The sequence below is a fragment of the Martes martes genome (assembly GCF_963455335.1).
Source record: "Martes martes genome assembly, chromosome: 10".
NCBI lineage: Eukaryota > Metazoa > Chordata > Mammalia > Carnivora > Mustelidae > Martes > Martes martes.
Window position 1 is genome coordinate 39,603,579 of NC_137898.1, and position 14,882 is coordinate 39,618,460.

At 36.9% G+C, this 14,882-nt stretch overlaps 1 protein-coding gene across 2 annotated transcripts in view; it reads right to left on the reverse strand.

The window, feature by feature from the left end:
- The window catches only part of GAS2 (growth arrest specific 2), a 116,995-nt gene that overhangs the window by 31,148 nt on the left and 70,965 nt on the right, over positions 1-14,882 (reverse strand). The window contains exon 7 of one of the 2 annotated variants that reach the window (XM_080817509.1): positions 7,397-7,453. The exons of the other annotated variant lie outside the window; for it this stretch is intronic. Coding sequence (XP_080673635.1) covers positions 7,451-7,453 — 3 coding nt within the window. The 3' untranslated portion in view covers positions 7,397-7,450. Of the gene's footprint in view, positions 1-7,396; positions 7,454-14,882 lie in introns of those variants that run through there. 2 annotated transcript variants of the gene reach the window in all.

Sequence of the window (14,882 nt, forward strand, 5' to 3'; positions counted from 1 at the left end):
TCTGCTCTTTGACAGAAGCTGGCTTCCTAGATTTTTTTTTCCTTTGTTTCCTACATACATTAATGCCTTCCACTGAACCAGTGAATGCATAACCACTTTCAACATCCCCCGCTGCACTGAGGTGGGAAAATTCTATGAAAGGATTAAATAACCCGGGGAGGACACTAGAGGGCAGGTGTTCCCTTTACCTCTGCTGCGATTTCCGCCCACAGACTGACAACCCACCACTAGGACTGTAGGGATGCACACTTTAATTGGTCTCATTTTCCAGAACTGTTCAAATATAAGGTTAAAAAAAAAATCTGCTACATTTCTCCTCAAATAAGCTGAGCTTTGTACTTGCTCTCCCTGTCATCCCTTCCCTGTTTTTCTCAAGCCGCACTCCTTCTCCTGGTTTAGGTCTTACTTCAAAGATCACCTCCTTGGAGAGGCCATCCTTCAGAGATTTACCTAAGTAACCCCTCCTAAATCCCATCATTCTCTGCTGCAAAAAATGTTTCCTTTGACATTTACCAGAACCCCCAATTACCTTGTGTATTTGCTTACTTGAAGATAATCTGTCTCTACTACAGAGCATTCTCAAAGGCAGTGAGGGACTGTGTCCTACTCACCACTCCCCTCTCAGAAGCTGGAAGATAATTTATGTAATATCCGCTAAATAAATGAAGAACACTCAGTTCTTTGAAACGAGTACTATTATAATTCACATGACGGATGGCTTACAGAGATTTTAAAAAACTTGGCCAAAGTTATGCAGCAAGTTGATGGCAAAATCACACTGACCTCAGAGACTCTTGTAAACTGTATTGCTTTTTATGATTTGGGGGGGGGGAGGAGGTAATTTCTTATAAGAAAATCACCGTTTCAAAAATCTAGTTTCTTCTTTGCCTCTTTCTTCGATTCTATTAATATCCAATGAAGCCTACCCTCAAATACTATTCACATTTTTCTTTTTCCATTCTTTCTGCCACCATTTTAATTGATGCTCATATCCTATGAATAACCTCTTACTTAGTTGCATTTGCCTTGAGTTTCTTCCTGCGGCAATCAATAATTCTGTATATAAACCTCTCCCAAATTAATTGCCTTACGTTTCAATTTTATCATGCTATTGATGAACACCTTCAGTTGCTGTCTAATGTCAAAAGGTACAGTTTTTGACTGTGTTTTCAAGGGCCTCCACAGTTGCCCCCATTGTACCTTTATCACATTATTCCCTACTTAAACTCTCACGTGAGCTCCAGCTAACCTGGCCCTTTTACTGTTTAAACATCTCTTGAGTTTCTCCTGTTCTTCCACCATGCTGACCCTATTGTCCTCCAAAAATGCTCTCCCCTACCCAGATTTCATTCATTTCTCAAAACACTGGTGAATTTCCACCTTCTCTTTGAAAGCTTTCCAGATAAAGCCAAGGCATGTGGATCCACCTGTCTCTAAATTTTTCAGTGCCTACAATAGTGTCCAGCTCATTGTTGGTGCTCAGCAAATTTTTGTCGAATGAATGGCTGGATCTGTAGTTGAAATCATACCCTGTCTTATGGCAACCTTTATTTTGTCTTTTTGAATTTTATTTGTGTTACTAATTCTTGGATCCCTTCCCAACTGTATCTTTTGAGTTATGAGCCATAAATTCTATTCAACTCTTTATATCTTTTGTCTGACAGATTACTCCACATGCTTTAACTTGTCAATAGTCTTATTGATAAACTTGTACTCTCTGATTTGTGGTATGGCTCAGAATTTAACAATAACTGCACAGAAAATGATAAATCCTACAGACCCTATCAGAGAGACCACTTGAGATTCACAGGTAGGTCCCTCTTTCTTCTTTAATTAATGTCTTGCCATCATTGACACATTGTGAAAGCAAATTATCAAGTGGGGTCCCTTGTTGTTGGAATACCTAGCTGTATTCCTTTTTAGCTTTTTTGAACCTCATGATATGATAACCTAATGGTTCATCATGTGCCAATGACATAAGGACACCAACTAGGCACTTAAGATAGAAACTAGTATAAAACAGGGTTCACACACTTCAGAGCAGCAAAAGGCAACATCCACAAAAGACATATTGGCCAATGTTATATTTTCTCGGTGTTCAGTCAGTACCATCATTTAATATATGCCATGGAAATTCAGAGGCAATACAAATTGATGATGACTTGGGCATTATGGGAAGATATCTGAAACTCTCTTCAGCAAGAGTACAACTATTATTAGGTCCCTGTATGTGTCTGGCTAATCTATACAGTCTCGACCTTCTATACCTTTATGATCTGCAACTTCACTTGAATAGCTTTATATATACTTTAAGAGAAAGACAGATGACACCGTCAACTTGTTCTTTGATCGTTTCTCAAAATAGCCACATCCAGTCCCTCTCTTCTATATTATCCTGTTCTGTCCTTTTTCTTATTAGTACATGAGAACAGCCCACTTATTTATCGATCTATGTAGGGGCCGGCCAAATAGGGCCCACAGAACAAGTCTAGCACTCATGTTACTTTTATAAATAAAGTTTTATTGGAATACAGCCATGCTTAATTCATTTTGCATTGTCTTAAACAGCTTTTGTGCTAAAACAATAGAGTTGAGTAGTTGTGACAGAAACCGTAGGACCCCCAAAACCTAAGATATTTATATATGGCTTTTTACTATCTGATCCTTGGCCTACCTATTTATTGTCTGTCTCCCCACAGCAGAATGTGAAGGGAGACAGTTTTGTTCACTGTTCTAACCAGGAAACTTGTATCTGGGACATGGTAGGTGCTTCATATCTGTTGCTGACCACTCACAGACTTAACCAGAGAGGATAAGTTGCATTAACATGTACGTCTGAGAGCTCTGAACTTGATCCCACATCTGGAATCACTGCTTTCTGGGCATAAACATAATGAACTCATGTAAAGAAATTTGTAAATGGCCAGAGAATGCTCTGGGGAGGGTTCTTGGCCCAAGGAATAGTTTTCATTGAAAAGGACTTGGTCTCACTGCTGGGCTTACTGGGGGCAGAGCACTGTATTTTTTTTATAGCCCTGCTCTGCTAAATGAAATACACACTAAATCATCAGGCAGACCTGGACTGAGAAACTGGGTAACATCTGGAAAATAAGAGCTTAGAGTAACAGATTTCTAAAAGCTTGTTGATAGGAACACCAACCTGTGCCTTTTTATGAATTTACTTGACTCCTGTCGATTGATATTACCCAGAGGTAAAAAAAAAAAAAAAGAAAAAGAAAAGAAAAGAAAAGAAAAGAAAATTAAACATCACAGTGGTAAGATCTAAAAACACCATTTCCTGTCATTCTCTTTTAGTTTCTAAAAGTAACTTACAATTTTACTCTATGTAAAATTCTCACCAAAGAAACTCTTTATTAACAAGCAGAAATTCTGACCTACTGAAACCCAACCAAAATCAACGTGCTGCTTTTTAAATATTCTGTTTAAGGGACAGTGTTTCAATTCTGAGTAACCTATATACTAAGATAGAGAGCCCCACCCAGTATACCATAATATGCACTATATTTCAGGTTTTTATCAGATAGGTCTCCAGGTTGAGCTGCCACAGTCATGACCCGCCCACTTCCCAAGCCAACATGGTTGGAGGGTATTGGTCCAGTGTTACACCCTTTCTATTCCATCTCTGCCCTACATACAGCCTGAGTGATTTACAATATAATGTATTCTTATCTCTTCCCACTGGAAGGTGCTTCACACCTCTGCACTGCCTTCAGGAGAAAGCCAAAGCTCTCATAACACAGGATGGTCTTCATGAGTTGGTTTTGGGTGCCTGCCGACCCCAAATCTCCCCTGCCCACATGCCTCTCTTCACGCTCTCCTCCCCTTGCCTTCTGGTCTGAAGGCAGCGCTTCTAGGAATTCTGATAATGTCTCATTCTTCCTCTTTTTGTCCCTTTCTCTTTCTCCATTTCTCTTCCCTCTGGTGCTTCTGAGCCTTTGTGCATGCTCTTTCCTTTCTGATTCTGCTTGAAACACTTTTCCTTCTACTCTTGTTTGCCAATGTTAGCTTGTTCTCTGACTCTCATCACAGATTTCTCTTTCCCCTGATAGCCTTTCTGGATTCCCAAAGTCCAGGTTAACAAAAAAACTCCAAGATAGGTAACACTCTATTGGGAACTCCAACTCCAAATCTAACCCTAAGAAACATATCACATGAAAGATTAATGAAACGTAGATCTCTAACTTATTTTGATGTCATGCCCAACGTGGTCTAAATTCTTAAAGTCAAGGTACAAGGTCTGCCTTAAGCACTGTCCCAAAGCAATTCAACTGAGTCTCTTAGAAAAAATTTTCAAATGCTTTGCTACCAAACAGACCAACAGTCCAGGAATTGGTCTTCTAGTTCTGTTCAAAATGGCGCACTAAATATATTTTAATCCAAGACATAACTCTTGTTTTGAAATCCTTCACTTTAAAGAAGACAGGGAGGGAACATGGATGAGGATAAGGTCCTTGTGGTAGCTCCAAAACCTGGTAATATGAGAAAGCACTGGGTTATTCTAGAAAGATACTGGTTACAAAACAAATTGGTTTGAAGACCACTGAATATGAAAGTGAGCAAAAAATGAAAATGGAACTTCTATATATTTAACTAGGAATGTCCAGACTGCAAACACTGGGTGGAGGTCTTCTAAGTGCCTCAACACCTCCTGGGTTAGCCTCTGATTATGTGGAAAGTGCTGTGATCTAAATGGTTAAAATGATGTCTGCCATCTTTTTTATAACCTGCTGTAGCAAGTGACATTTTGGGAGTAAAAAGAATTGATGTAGTAAGTGCTGATGACAGCAGGCAGAAAATATAATCTTGCTTGAGAAAGAACAATAGTTCAAACTAAATAAGTCCCAAGGTGGGTGGCCAATTTTAGGCCTATACAGACATGGCCAGATTCGAAGGCAGTGTATATTGGAGAGATAGGATTGAGGTACAGCCGTGGATATTAAGAGGGAAAAGGATTAGAACATAAGTCCCACCTGTGGAAAGGTATTTGAAACGAGGTAGGGAAAACTGGAAACTGGGTACTGACTTGGCTAATGAGACTCAAGAAAGAACATAGCCTGACAGTCTCCCCTGCAGGAGTCAGAAAGCCCACAGCTTGAGCTTCCTCCAGGGAACAGTGTGAAAGCAAAGTGGAACCACAAGAGGTAGATTACAGCCTCCAGGAGGAGGAAGAATTAGGGGGTTGGCCTCTGCTAGCCTCAGGGATGGGAGCCCTTGGGTCCAAGGTGGAACAAATCTTCCTAAATCCTGTTTGGCACTTGTCTAGAAAGCTCTTAGTATTCTCCCAGAACCTCTTGGGTTCAAGAGTCAAAGAAGAAATAACTCCTGGAAGAACCATGCTTACCAAATGATAAAGTTTAGCTCCAAACACTTTCTTTGGGCATTATAGGATCTCTGAGAAATGCCTCCAGGAAGCAAGTCTAGATATTGATTTTAACTCCTTTCACTCCAATGAGGACAATGCCAGTGTTGTCATTCTATGTCTGTACTTACAAAGAACAAGGGAACCAGGATAGGGATGTCACCTTAAAAAACTTGGCAAATTATACTCCTTTCCTCTATGCATCTTCTCTGGGGAAAGACGAGAAGGCAGAGAAAAATCAAGAAGAGAATTCTGCACAGGTTTTAGTGTCCCCAAAGGGAGATGTGAATTTGTCCCCAAAGAACTGGCATGCCAGCCTCAATACAAAACTCCCCTATAAAATCCACAGTGCCTTCTGAGATCACACTAACTTCAAAGATTTTCTATAGAGACTCACCCTTAAGTTATGAGAATCATGATGTGGACTAGCAGGTAATCATATTCTTGACTTTGTAATGCAATCTATATGCTCCTTTAAAAATCTTTGAAGTTAGAGTAATCTCAGGAGGCATCATGGATTTTTTTTAACTATTTAATTTTCAGGGAAGCAAGGAGAGGTGCAACAATTTAAGTAGTAAGAGAAACATAGTCACTCATATTCTTCAAACAAAGAAAACCTGCAGGACAATGTCTTCTTCCTTAACCAAGTGACATCTGAATAGTGACAAGGGAAAACTGCACCCAGACAGCAAGAGTGGTTCAGTCGTCTTTGGTAATAGATGGAATCAAGGCTGTCACAGCCAGATTAGCGCACCTGATTTCACCTTCAGTTAGTAATAACTTGCCTCACGGGGTCCTTACGCAACGTCTTCCAACAGGTCCAAAAAAAGTTCCACCTGGTGTTTCGGACCCCCAACTGGGTTCCACACTCTGATGTTCTGTAACTTTCCCAAGTTAATTGAGAAGATTTTAGAAGTGACTTTATGGGAACTCATCTTTGTCTCTTACTTGTCCATTATTAGTACGGGTAACCAATTAAATTCTATTTCATCGTCAGAATTATTAACAGTATATGACCATTATTTACATTGTAAAATATGATCCTTACAATGAAACGGAGCTTACACAGCAAGGGTATCCTCAGGATTTCTGGTAGTTCTTAGCACAGAGTGCACCTTCACGTATTTGGTAAATGAATCATGGGACACATTATGGATAAAGAAATGTATTTAATAATCTAAGTATATTTAGAAATCTAGACTAATTCTCATAATTAGCTTCAAGATATAGTCATCAGGTATAAAGCTGAGTTTACAAAATGGGGCATTTCTAACAATGATTTTGTGGTTATGTGGAAGATGAGTTACTTGAATAAGCTATTTTTTTCTAGATCATAATTGTTGATATTTAAAAACTAAAAAATGAGCCAACATTTCTGTTTACACTGGCAACCTCAAGGCATTAAATTCACGCCCCATTCCATTCCCCACCTCTTTAACTTTTATTGTACTAAAGTGGTAAATCACATGTGTTCGTGAAAGCACTGCTAATACATGGGGAGGTTAGGTGTGGTGTCAGAAGCCAAAATCTGGCAGGGGCTCATGAGGTTCCATGTGTTAAACCACAAAGGGCAATTTGTGCAAAGTGAATAGGATGGAAATATTATGAAATGATACTGTGTTTCATTTTTATCCCACAAGTACCTTCTTTTAAATTTCTTAAAGCAAAGACTAAGCTGATACGGGAGACGGAAGCCAATCCAGGTTTTTACTTTCAAATAATTCTAATAATAAGCTCAGGAAGGAACACACTGGAGCGTGGAAATTGTACTAAGAAAAGACAGAAATCGCTGGGTTACTGCCTGTGACCCATGCGCAGTAAGCCCCATGTTGCTATTTTTACAAAGTATTATGGGAAAACCAAAGAAGAAACAGCATTTTAAGACCTTACTGGAAATTTTAAAGCAGGTACAATATTCACGCATGGGTGCCCAACTACCCTCATTTGATTGGAGGCCGAGGCTCCACAGTGAAAGCAAAGTGGTGAGGTTTCCCCCTTAATTATCTAAGTAATTACCTTAAATGTCTGCTTTGCTTTGGCTGTGGAGACATAGTAACAACCATGAAGACCCTACTGAAACAAGAAGATACAAAGTTCATAAAATGCTCTTCGTCTCCGTTGCAGAGAAGCACAGGAACATCACCTGAAAATGCAAACTGGGATCTTTTGTGACAAGATTAGCGAAAACCTTTGTTCTCAAGCTGCAGTAAGAAGGGTTCCTCTACTGCCCTATATCCTAGAGTGAAGGGAAGTTTTCTTGCCTAATAATCCACTGTCAGTGATAACAGAAACGTGCACAGACTGGGAATTGTAGACTGCGTTGGCCATTGTCATTTTAAAACACACATGCTGGAACGGTATATTTCCTGAAGACTTTCGGTCTTCTGCTCCTTGCTCAGAGCTCTTGTTAAAAATATGTGATACATGCAAGGTAATAATTTTGCCGGAGAAGCAGACATTAAGTTTGCGTCTCGATTCCATAAGAAAAGCATACACACTCTAGAAAAGATCTAATGAAATACGAGAGAAAATTAAGTAAATGAAATGTTTATTTTCCGCATGAAACTTCCTATTTTAGGGGAAAATCCTGCCATCTTGTTTTGACTTCACTGGTGCCCATTCACCTTATTCATTTGGGCCTCTTGCTTTTATTACCAAGGCACTTGCTTTTACTATCAAGGCACTACCATTTTGTTCACCCTCAGAAAATTGTGTGACACACAAGCTATCCTACACTTCCTTCTGTTGTAGTTTGAAATGTATGTAGAATTCTAATCTCACAATGTTCACATACTCACAAGGGGACATCTAGTTTACCTGAAAAGCCATTTATTGAAAATTCTTTAATCAGAATTGAAGGATGTATCCTGATTCTCTGCCTAAGCATCAGAGTTCCAAAGTAAAGTCATTCTTGGGAAATATTTGTTTCCCTTCCCATGATTGGATACTATCATGGCTGTTTTTTTTATTATTCAAAGGGGGAACTATTCTATGTCTAGTATATTCCAACCTTACCTTTCCTCTAGTTGATATATACGAGTGTGTTATCCAACAGATCTAAGGTCACTGTACATGAAGGAAGACCCTAATTAATCTTTGGTGCCAAGATGTCAATTAAAATTCAAGTTTCTCTAGAGTTCTTTTCAGTCCTCACTGGGAAATTTCTTTTTGTTTTAAGATATTGAGTAAATACAGGAGATAGCTAAGATTTTCAAGGTTAATTTTGAGAGACATTCCTCTTTTTGCTTCCGAGAAGACTTCTAATTCCTTGTCATGTTGACTGCAGATATAGAGGGGGTAGAAAGGCATTTTGTGGACATCATGATGGAAAAGGAATTTGTTGACATATACTTTGCAGTTTAAAGTGCCTCTCTGTGCAAAGCTGAAGCCCACCTTAGTCCTATCAAGTTGGCAGGCAACGAGATATTAACATTACTCCTAAGGTTCTGTGTGCCATATAAGTTTCCATCATTTTTCTGTCAACCCAGGACTTCAAAACATCATGATTATTTAAAAACAAAGTCCCGGACTGAATAACGTGATGATGGCTGACACACTGGTGAATGATGACAAATTAATGGGTAGCTATTTGTCTGGGTGTTGCCATTTTAGACTGTGACTCTTGAAGATCTTATGCCTAATGCCAAAGTTGAAAGAGAGATTTGAAATCATCCCTGCCCTTTACATGCCTTCAAATGAGGCTTCAGACATACTACTTAATTATCTCTGCCTCACAGATTCCCTGAGGCTGGATTTAAAAATATATATATGACAAATGGCATGTTCAGAACAAAAGAGACTGTTAACCAAGGGAAACAATGGATCTACCATTAGATGGGCTGGTTTAAAAAGAGGAAGCAAAACTCCTTTACAAGGAGCTATCTCAAGTAATTATAATTTTTTCCCATGGAGTTTATAGTAACCTAAAATTTTTCTATAACACAAAGTAGATTATAAGAACTCTGGGGTAAAAAGTAGGCCTTTCTTTATAATAGCCAAGAGCATTAGAAGAACAATGTGTGAGTGTAGTGTGGGAGGATTAGAGGTTGCTAAGATAAGAAAGTGTGTAGAAGAAATGACAATGTAAAAGAAAGCTACAACTAGAAGACTAATGTCATTAAGTAATGACTTCTTACTAGTGTTCTTTTAGGGAAACAGGGAAAATATTGGTAAATAACTCACCAGGATTTGGATTTTTTTGGTAACATCGGGATTTTTGCTATAAAGCAAATTGAGTATATATCCTAAGACCAATGTTAAAATCAAATTCTTATACCTTGTTCCTCCTAAACCTACACAAAGATTTCCTCAAGATCTTAGTATGCTTCTAACAAGATGGCAGGAATTGGCAGAATATATTCTAAAATCACACACAACCCAGCTTCAAATGAAAATGTTAATACTAATAAAATGGGAACACACCATTCCAGTGAACTAAAATCTGAACAAGTAAGGTTCTTGCAATGAAAGTCTTGGCAGTTAGGTGATGATGGCACCTGCTGGGTCTAGGACTGAAAGTTTATGCTTTTACTGAGAAACTAAAATTCAAAATGCCAAGTTTAGAGGAGAAATGCAAGGCAATCTAAAATGACTGAGTCATGCAGACAGTTAACTAATTGATTTTATGAAAAAGATAACAATAAATAAATGACTCCTGATTTATTATAGTCAATGTTGCAATAAAAAACTTCCACCATCTTGACTACATTCAGTCCAAATTCAAGATGGCCACATTTGCAAAGCGTCTTTTATGAATCTTGCTACAAACCGTTTATGTCACTTGAACCCCTGGGATATTTGTGTTTTAGGTATGTATGTATGTATGTATGTATTTTATTTTTATTAGGCTCCATGCCTAACATGGAGCTTGAATTTATGACACTGGGATTAAGAGTTCCATGCTCTACTGACTGACTGAGCCAGCCAGGCACCCCAAATTATGTACAATTTACAATGATAGCTAGTACATTGGTTTGTTCTTTGGCTTCTAGAAGACTCATCAATGATTCAAACATGACACATTGTGTATAAATGTTTCATTTCTTTCCCTTTCGCAAAACATTTTATTGTGTGAAACTTAAAATGTACAAAATTTAATATATAAAAATATGATATGACTTAATCCTAGATCAACCACTTGCTAGCTGGATTACCTTGGGAAAGTTGTTAAATCTCTATTATCTACAGTTTCCTCATCATCAGAGAGATGTAAAAATTAACAATCACACTGATTTCTCTCACAAAGTAATGAAAATAAAATGAGATGATGTGTAGGTGAACATACTTTACAAATCATACAAAACTAAGATATACTCTACCACCATGAAGTACCAGGATAAAAAGTTAGGGACAGATGTTATTTAAAAATCACTTGGCATCCATTTTTAGGGAAGTCGCTTTCAAAAACATCATTTGCTATGCCAAAAATGTTCAGATTGTACTTCCTCACAAGTCTATTATAGATACTTTAATAAAAATATAAAAATGTACAAAAGACAATTTCACCTCCCTACTCCACCATAGCATGTGTAGGAAATCCTTTCATATATAACAGGTTAAGGGTCTTAATTTTAGCTGCATAAAAGCAAATTGGAAATGGAAATATGGAAATATATAATTGCAGTAAATTGAAAATACTCCTTAGTATCCTCATTCCCAGAATAAACTTTGGCTTCCAGAAGACTTTTCAAATCTGGTCAATATATTGAAAAGAAAATCAATGAATACGTTGAACAATGTGAAAACCATTCCGGCTAGTTTTTCTGATTTTTCTTTTTAGGGGGGTGTTATTGTCTTATAAGACTCTTTGCTTCCTGGGTACTCTTCTGACACTCCAACAGGGGTTAGCTATTCAATTCCATTTGTCAGAGCCCACCCACAAAAGCCTAAGCAAATTAGGAGCTATACATGTAGTGTGAGTCACTTAACAATGGATGCTGAAAAGCTGAGCAGCGATACTCACAACATGACTTGCCAAAAGACTAGGTGGTCTGAAATAGAATGAATAATGTAGAGTTAAAACCATGGGCCTTCAAATCAGATCTACTGAATTCAAAGAAAGTTTGACTGTTAGAGTTTTGTGACTTCTGGGAAGTAATTAACTCACACATGCTTGGTTTCCTTACTGTTAAGGCAGAGATAATCATAGCGCCTATCTCAAACAGTTGTGAGGGCTAAATAAAAGAATTCAAGGAAAGTGCTTAGAAAAGCAACTGACACACAGCAAGCGTTTAGTGAGTGGTAAATAGTATATGTAAAGAAATATAGACAAATAAAACGTTTACCTTTTTTCACAAAATCCTTAACTAGAGATATTAGGCACAAAAAAAAACCAATGTGAGAACTTTTTAACAATCAAAATGCCAAATCACTGAATATTGATATTCAATATTCAATATTGATATTCAATATTCAATATTGATATTCAATATTCAATATTGATATACAATGTTCAATATTGATATACAATGTTCAATATTGATATTCAATATTCAATACCTTTTTTCACAAAACCCTTAACTAGAGATATTAGGCACAAAAAAAAATCAATGTGAGAATTTTTTAACAATCAAAATGCCAAATCACTGAATATTGATATTCAATATTCAATATTGATATTCAATATTCAATATTGATATTCAATATTCAATATTCAATTCAATATTGTGCCTTTTCATTACATATACATAGATGTGTGTGTGTATATATACATATACACACGCATATTACTATATAAGACATACACACAGGCAAATTTATCTTAATGGCAGGAAGGCTATAGCGATACAGAAATTGGAAATGCAGATCATAGGATCTATGCTTCTCTTCAATGAAGCCACTTAATTTTCCAATGCTTCTGTAAGTTTAAATAATTTTGATTTGTGGCCAGTTCGGTGGGGGGGGATGTCCATTTATTTAGCTGCAGTGCAATGGCAAAAGAAAATGATTCAAGGTGAAATAGAGTCACACATGTATTGTACAACTTAAAGGCATGGTAAATCCATGGTAAATCCCATTGGAGATGAATAAAAATGCTTATCATGTCAGCTGAAAAGTACATGCAATTTTTAAAAACCTTCTCAATGCTAAGTGGCCAATAGTGACAAATTCTCAGGGGAAAGGGATCTTGGTTCTAAGTTTTCATTTATTTATTGTTCTTCACACTTGATATACCTTTTAACATTTCAATGAAGGGAACAGTGAGTTCTCCAATAAGAATACAGAGAACTATCTCAATATATCAACTAATCTTTTCATTCTTGTAAGATACCAGATCGCTTTTTTTTTCTTGCTTTCAAAAGTGGTGTCAAATGTTGTATTGGGTGCAATCTTGGACAAAGTCAAGTTTGAATTTCTCCATATTTAAAGATTTTCAAATTCAGGACATAAATCTCAGAAAGAGAGTACTCCATCAGGTAATTTTTTTACAGTAATGATTAATCACTATTTATTTTGCATTCAACCAAGATCTATGCCTTTCCCAGGAAATAAGAGGTGAAGAGGACTTATTAACATTTGCAAAGTCCTTTGAGAGATGTGTTACCAAAGTGTAAATTATATCCCTGTTACTCGCTCAGCCTCATTGCACATGAATAAATTACAAACAAATGAAAGTGTCTTTAATGGAGCAAAATATTATCCCCCCCCCCCGAAAAAGAATTTAAAATCTGAAATTAAAGTGTTCGAATACATTTTAAATGCCATTGCTTGCTTTTCCTGAATTAGTGTTCAGTTTTGGGGCAGCTGGGCAAAGAAAGGGATCCGATTTGTGTTCTAATAACAGCCTCCCTTCTCTCACCATGGATTAGAACACTAAATGCTGCCTAAGATTTTACATACATTAGAGGCAAACATGGCTATATTGTTTTCATAGAAAAGAAATATAAGCTATGAGATAGCTTTGAAATCATAATCACTGCTCACATAAATTATTAAATTAGATAAAAGGTTTATAATAACGTCACTCAAAAAAATGAATTTTAAACATCCAGCTGCTGAGTAATGGCTGTTTCTGCAATGTTTCCACTAAGATAAATGAAAGTTTTATTTTCCCTGCTACTTGTTTGAAACTCCTTTGCATTTTTATATGACAGGTCATTTTTCATTACCAGGAAAGGTATGCAATTCGAACTATGCTACTTTTTACTCACAGTAAATCAATATGTGTCATAAGAGCAGAAAAGAAAGTAGTATCACTCCCTATCATTGGACCTTCCCTTACAGCCAGTCCCAGAAGACACTGCCAGGTTGGGTTGCTATGGCAACCAAGCTTGTGTGCCTCTCTTGCTTGGTTTGTTACAGCGAATTGATCTTTACCACGCAGGTATAAACCTAAAGAATTTATATGGTAAATAAGAAATTATAAAGAATCAGTAACAAGGTGTTTGACCTTTCCATTGATCGGAGATGATCTAATTCAAACGTAGTAGAAAGAAGGTGACTCCGTAAGATTTCAAATTCCTTTGCCGACTTCCAACTAAATTATTCATTGTCTTTTCTTTAGGCTCCTTAAGTAGTCACATTTCTCAAAATGTGGGGGGAAAAATACCTTGAACCATTAGCGTGTTAGCATGGAACCTCATATGAAGATTTTACCCAACTGTGAAGGTCTGGTATAAAGAGGTCTTGAAATAGTATTAACCCACTTAAAAAAATATCTACAATTAGCAAGAAGATTCCACAAGACTCTACTGGTAACAGGAGAACTAAATTCTGATTTCTATGAAAAAGATATCAGGACAGATAATATATCTTATAGAGAATTCTGCTTAGTTTTGCCTATTAAACATATAAAGCATTTTGAACAGCATCTGGCATACAAGTAAACATCTCATCCTAATAAATACTGTTATAATTTTATCACTATTGTAATACAGTCAGGCAAACACCTTACATCCTTTTCTTTATAGCAGGTACTATTGATTATGCAATTGTAATGATGTCTGCATTTGGAGTACTTTTAAAGTAAAAATGATAAAAGGAATACACTACTGTGTAGCTGAGACTTAAATATATTGTAAAAGGTGCATGTCCTTCTTAAAGACTAGCTTTGTGAATAACATATTTGCATTCAATGGACATGCCCCAGGGAGGCAGCGTGGAGTCAGTGTCTGGCAGTTGGGACTTCAATTTGTTCATCATACTGCTTACTTGAAACCTTAAACCCTCTAAGACTTTGTATTTTCATCTGTAACAGAAAGATAACAGTAATTTCAAAACCAGCTGTGAGATGGAGAGAATCCAGAGAAACAATGTATAGAAAGATCCCCACTGAAAAGCTTGGTAGGAATGATACTTCTTACATTTTAGCTGTTTTTCCTTTTAAGGATTTTCCAGTCATTTCCTTGAATCATAGTTTCCAAATGGAACTTGAAGGTAAAAATGACTACAAATTCAATAATTCTTAGCAGTACTTTAAGATAGATGGATTTTAACTCTGGCAAAAGGTAGAAAACTTTCAATATAATTCTATGTTACTTTTTTCACTTGCTTCAATTGATAA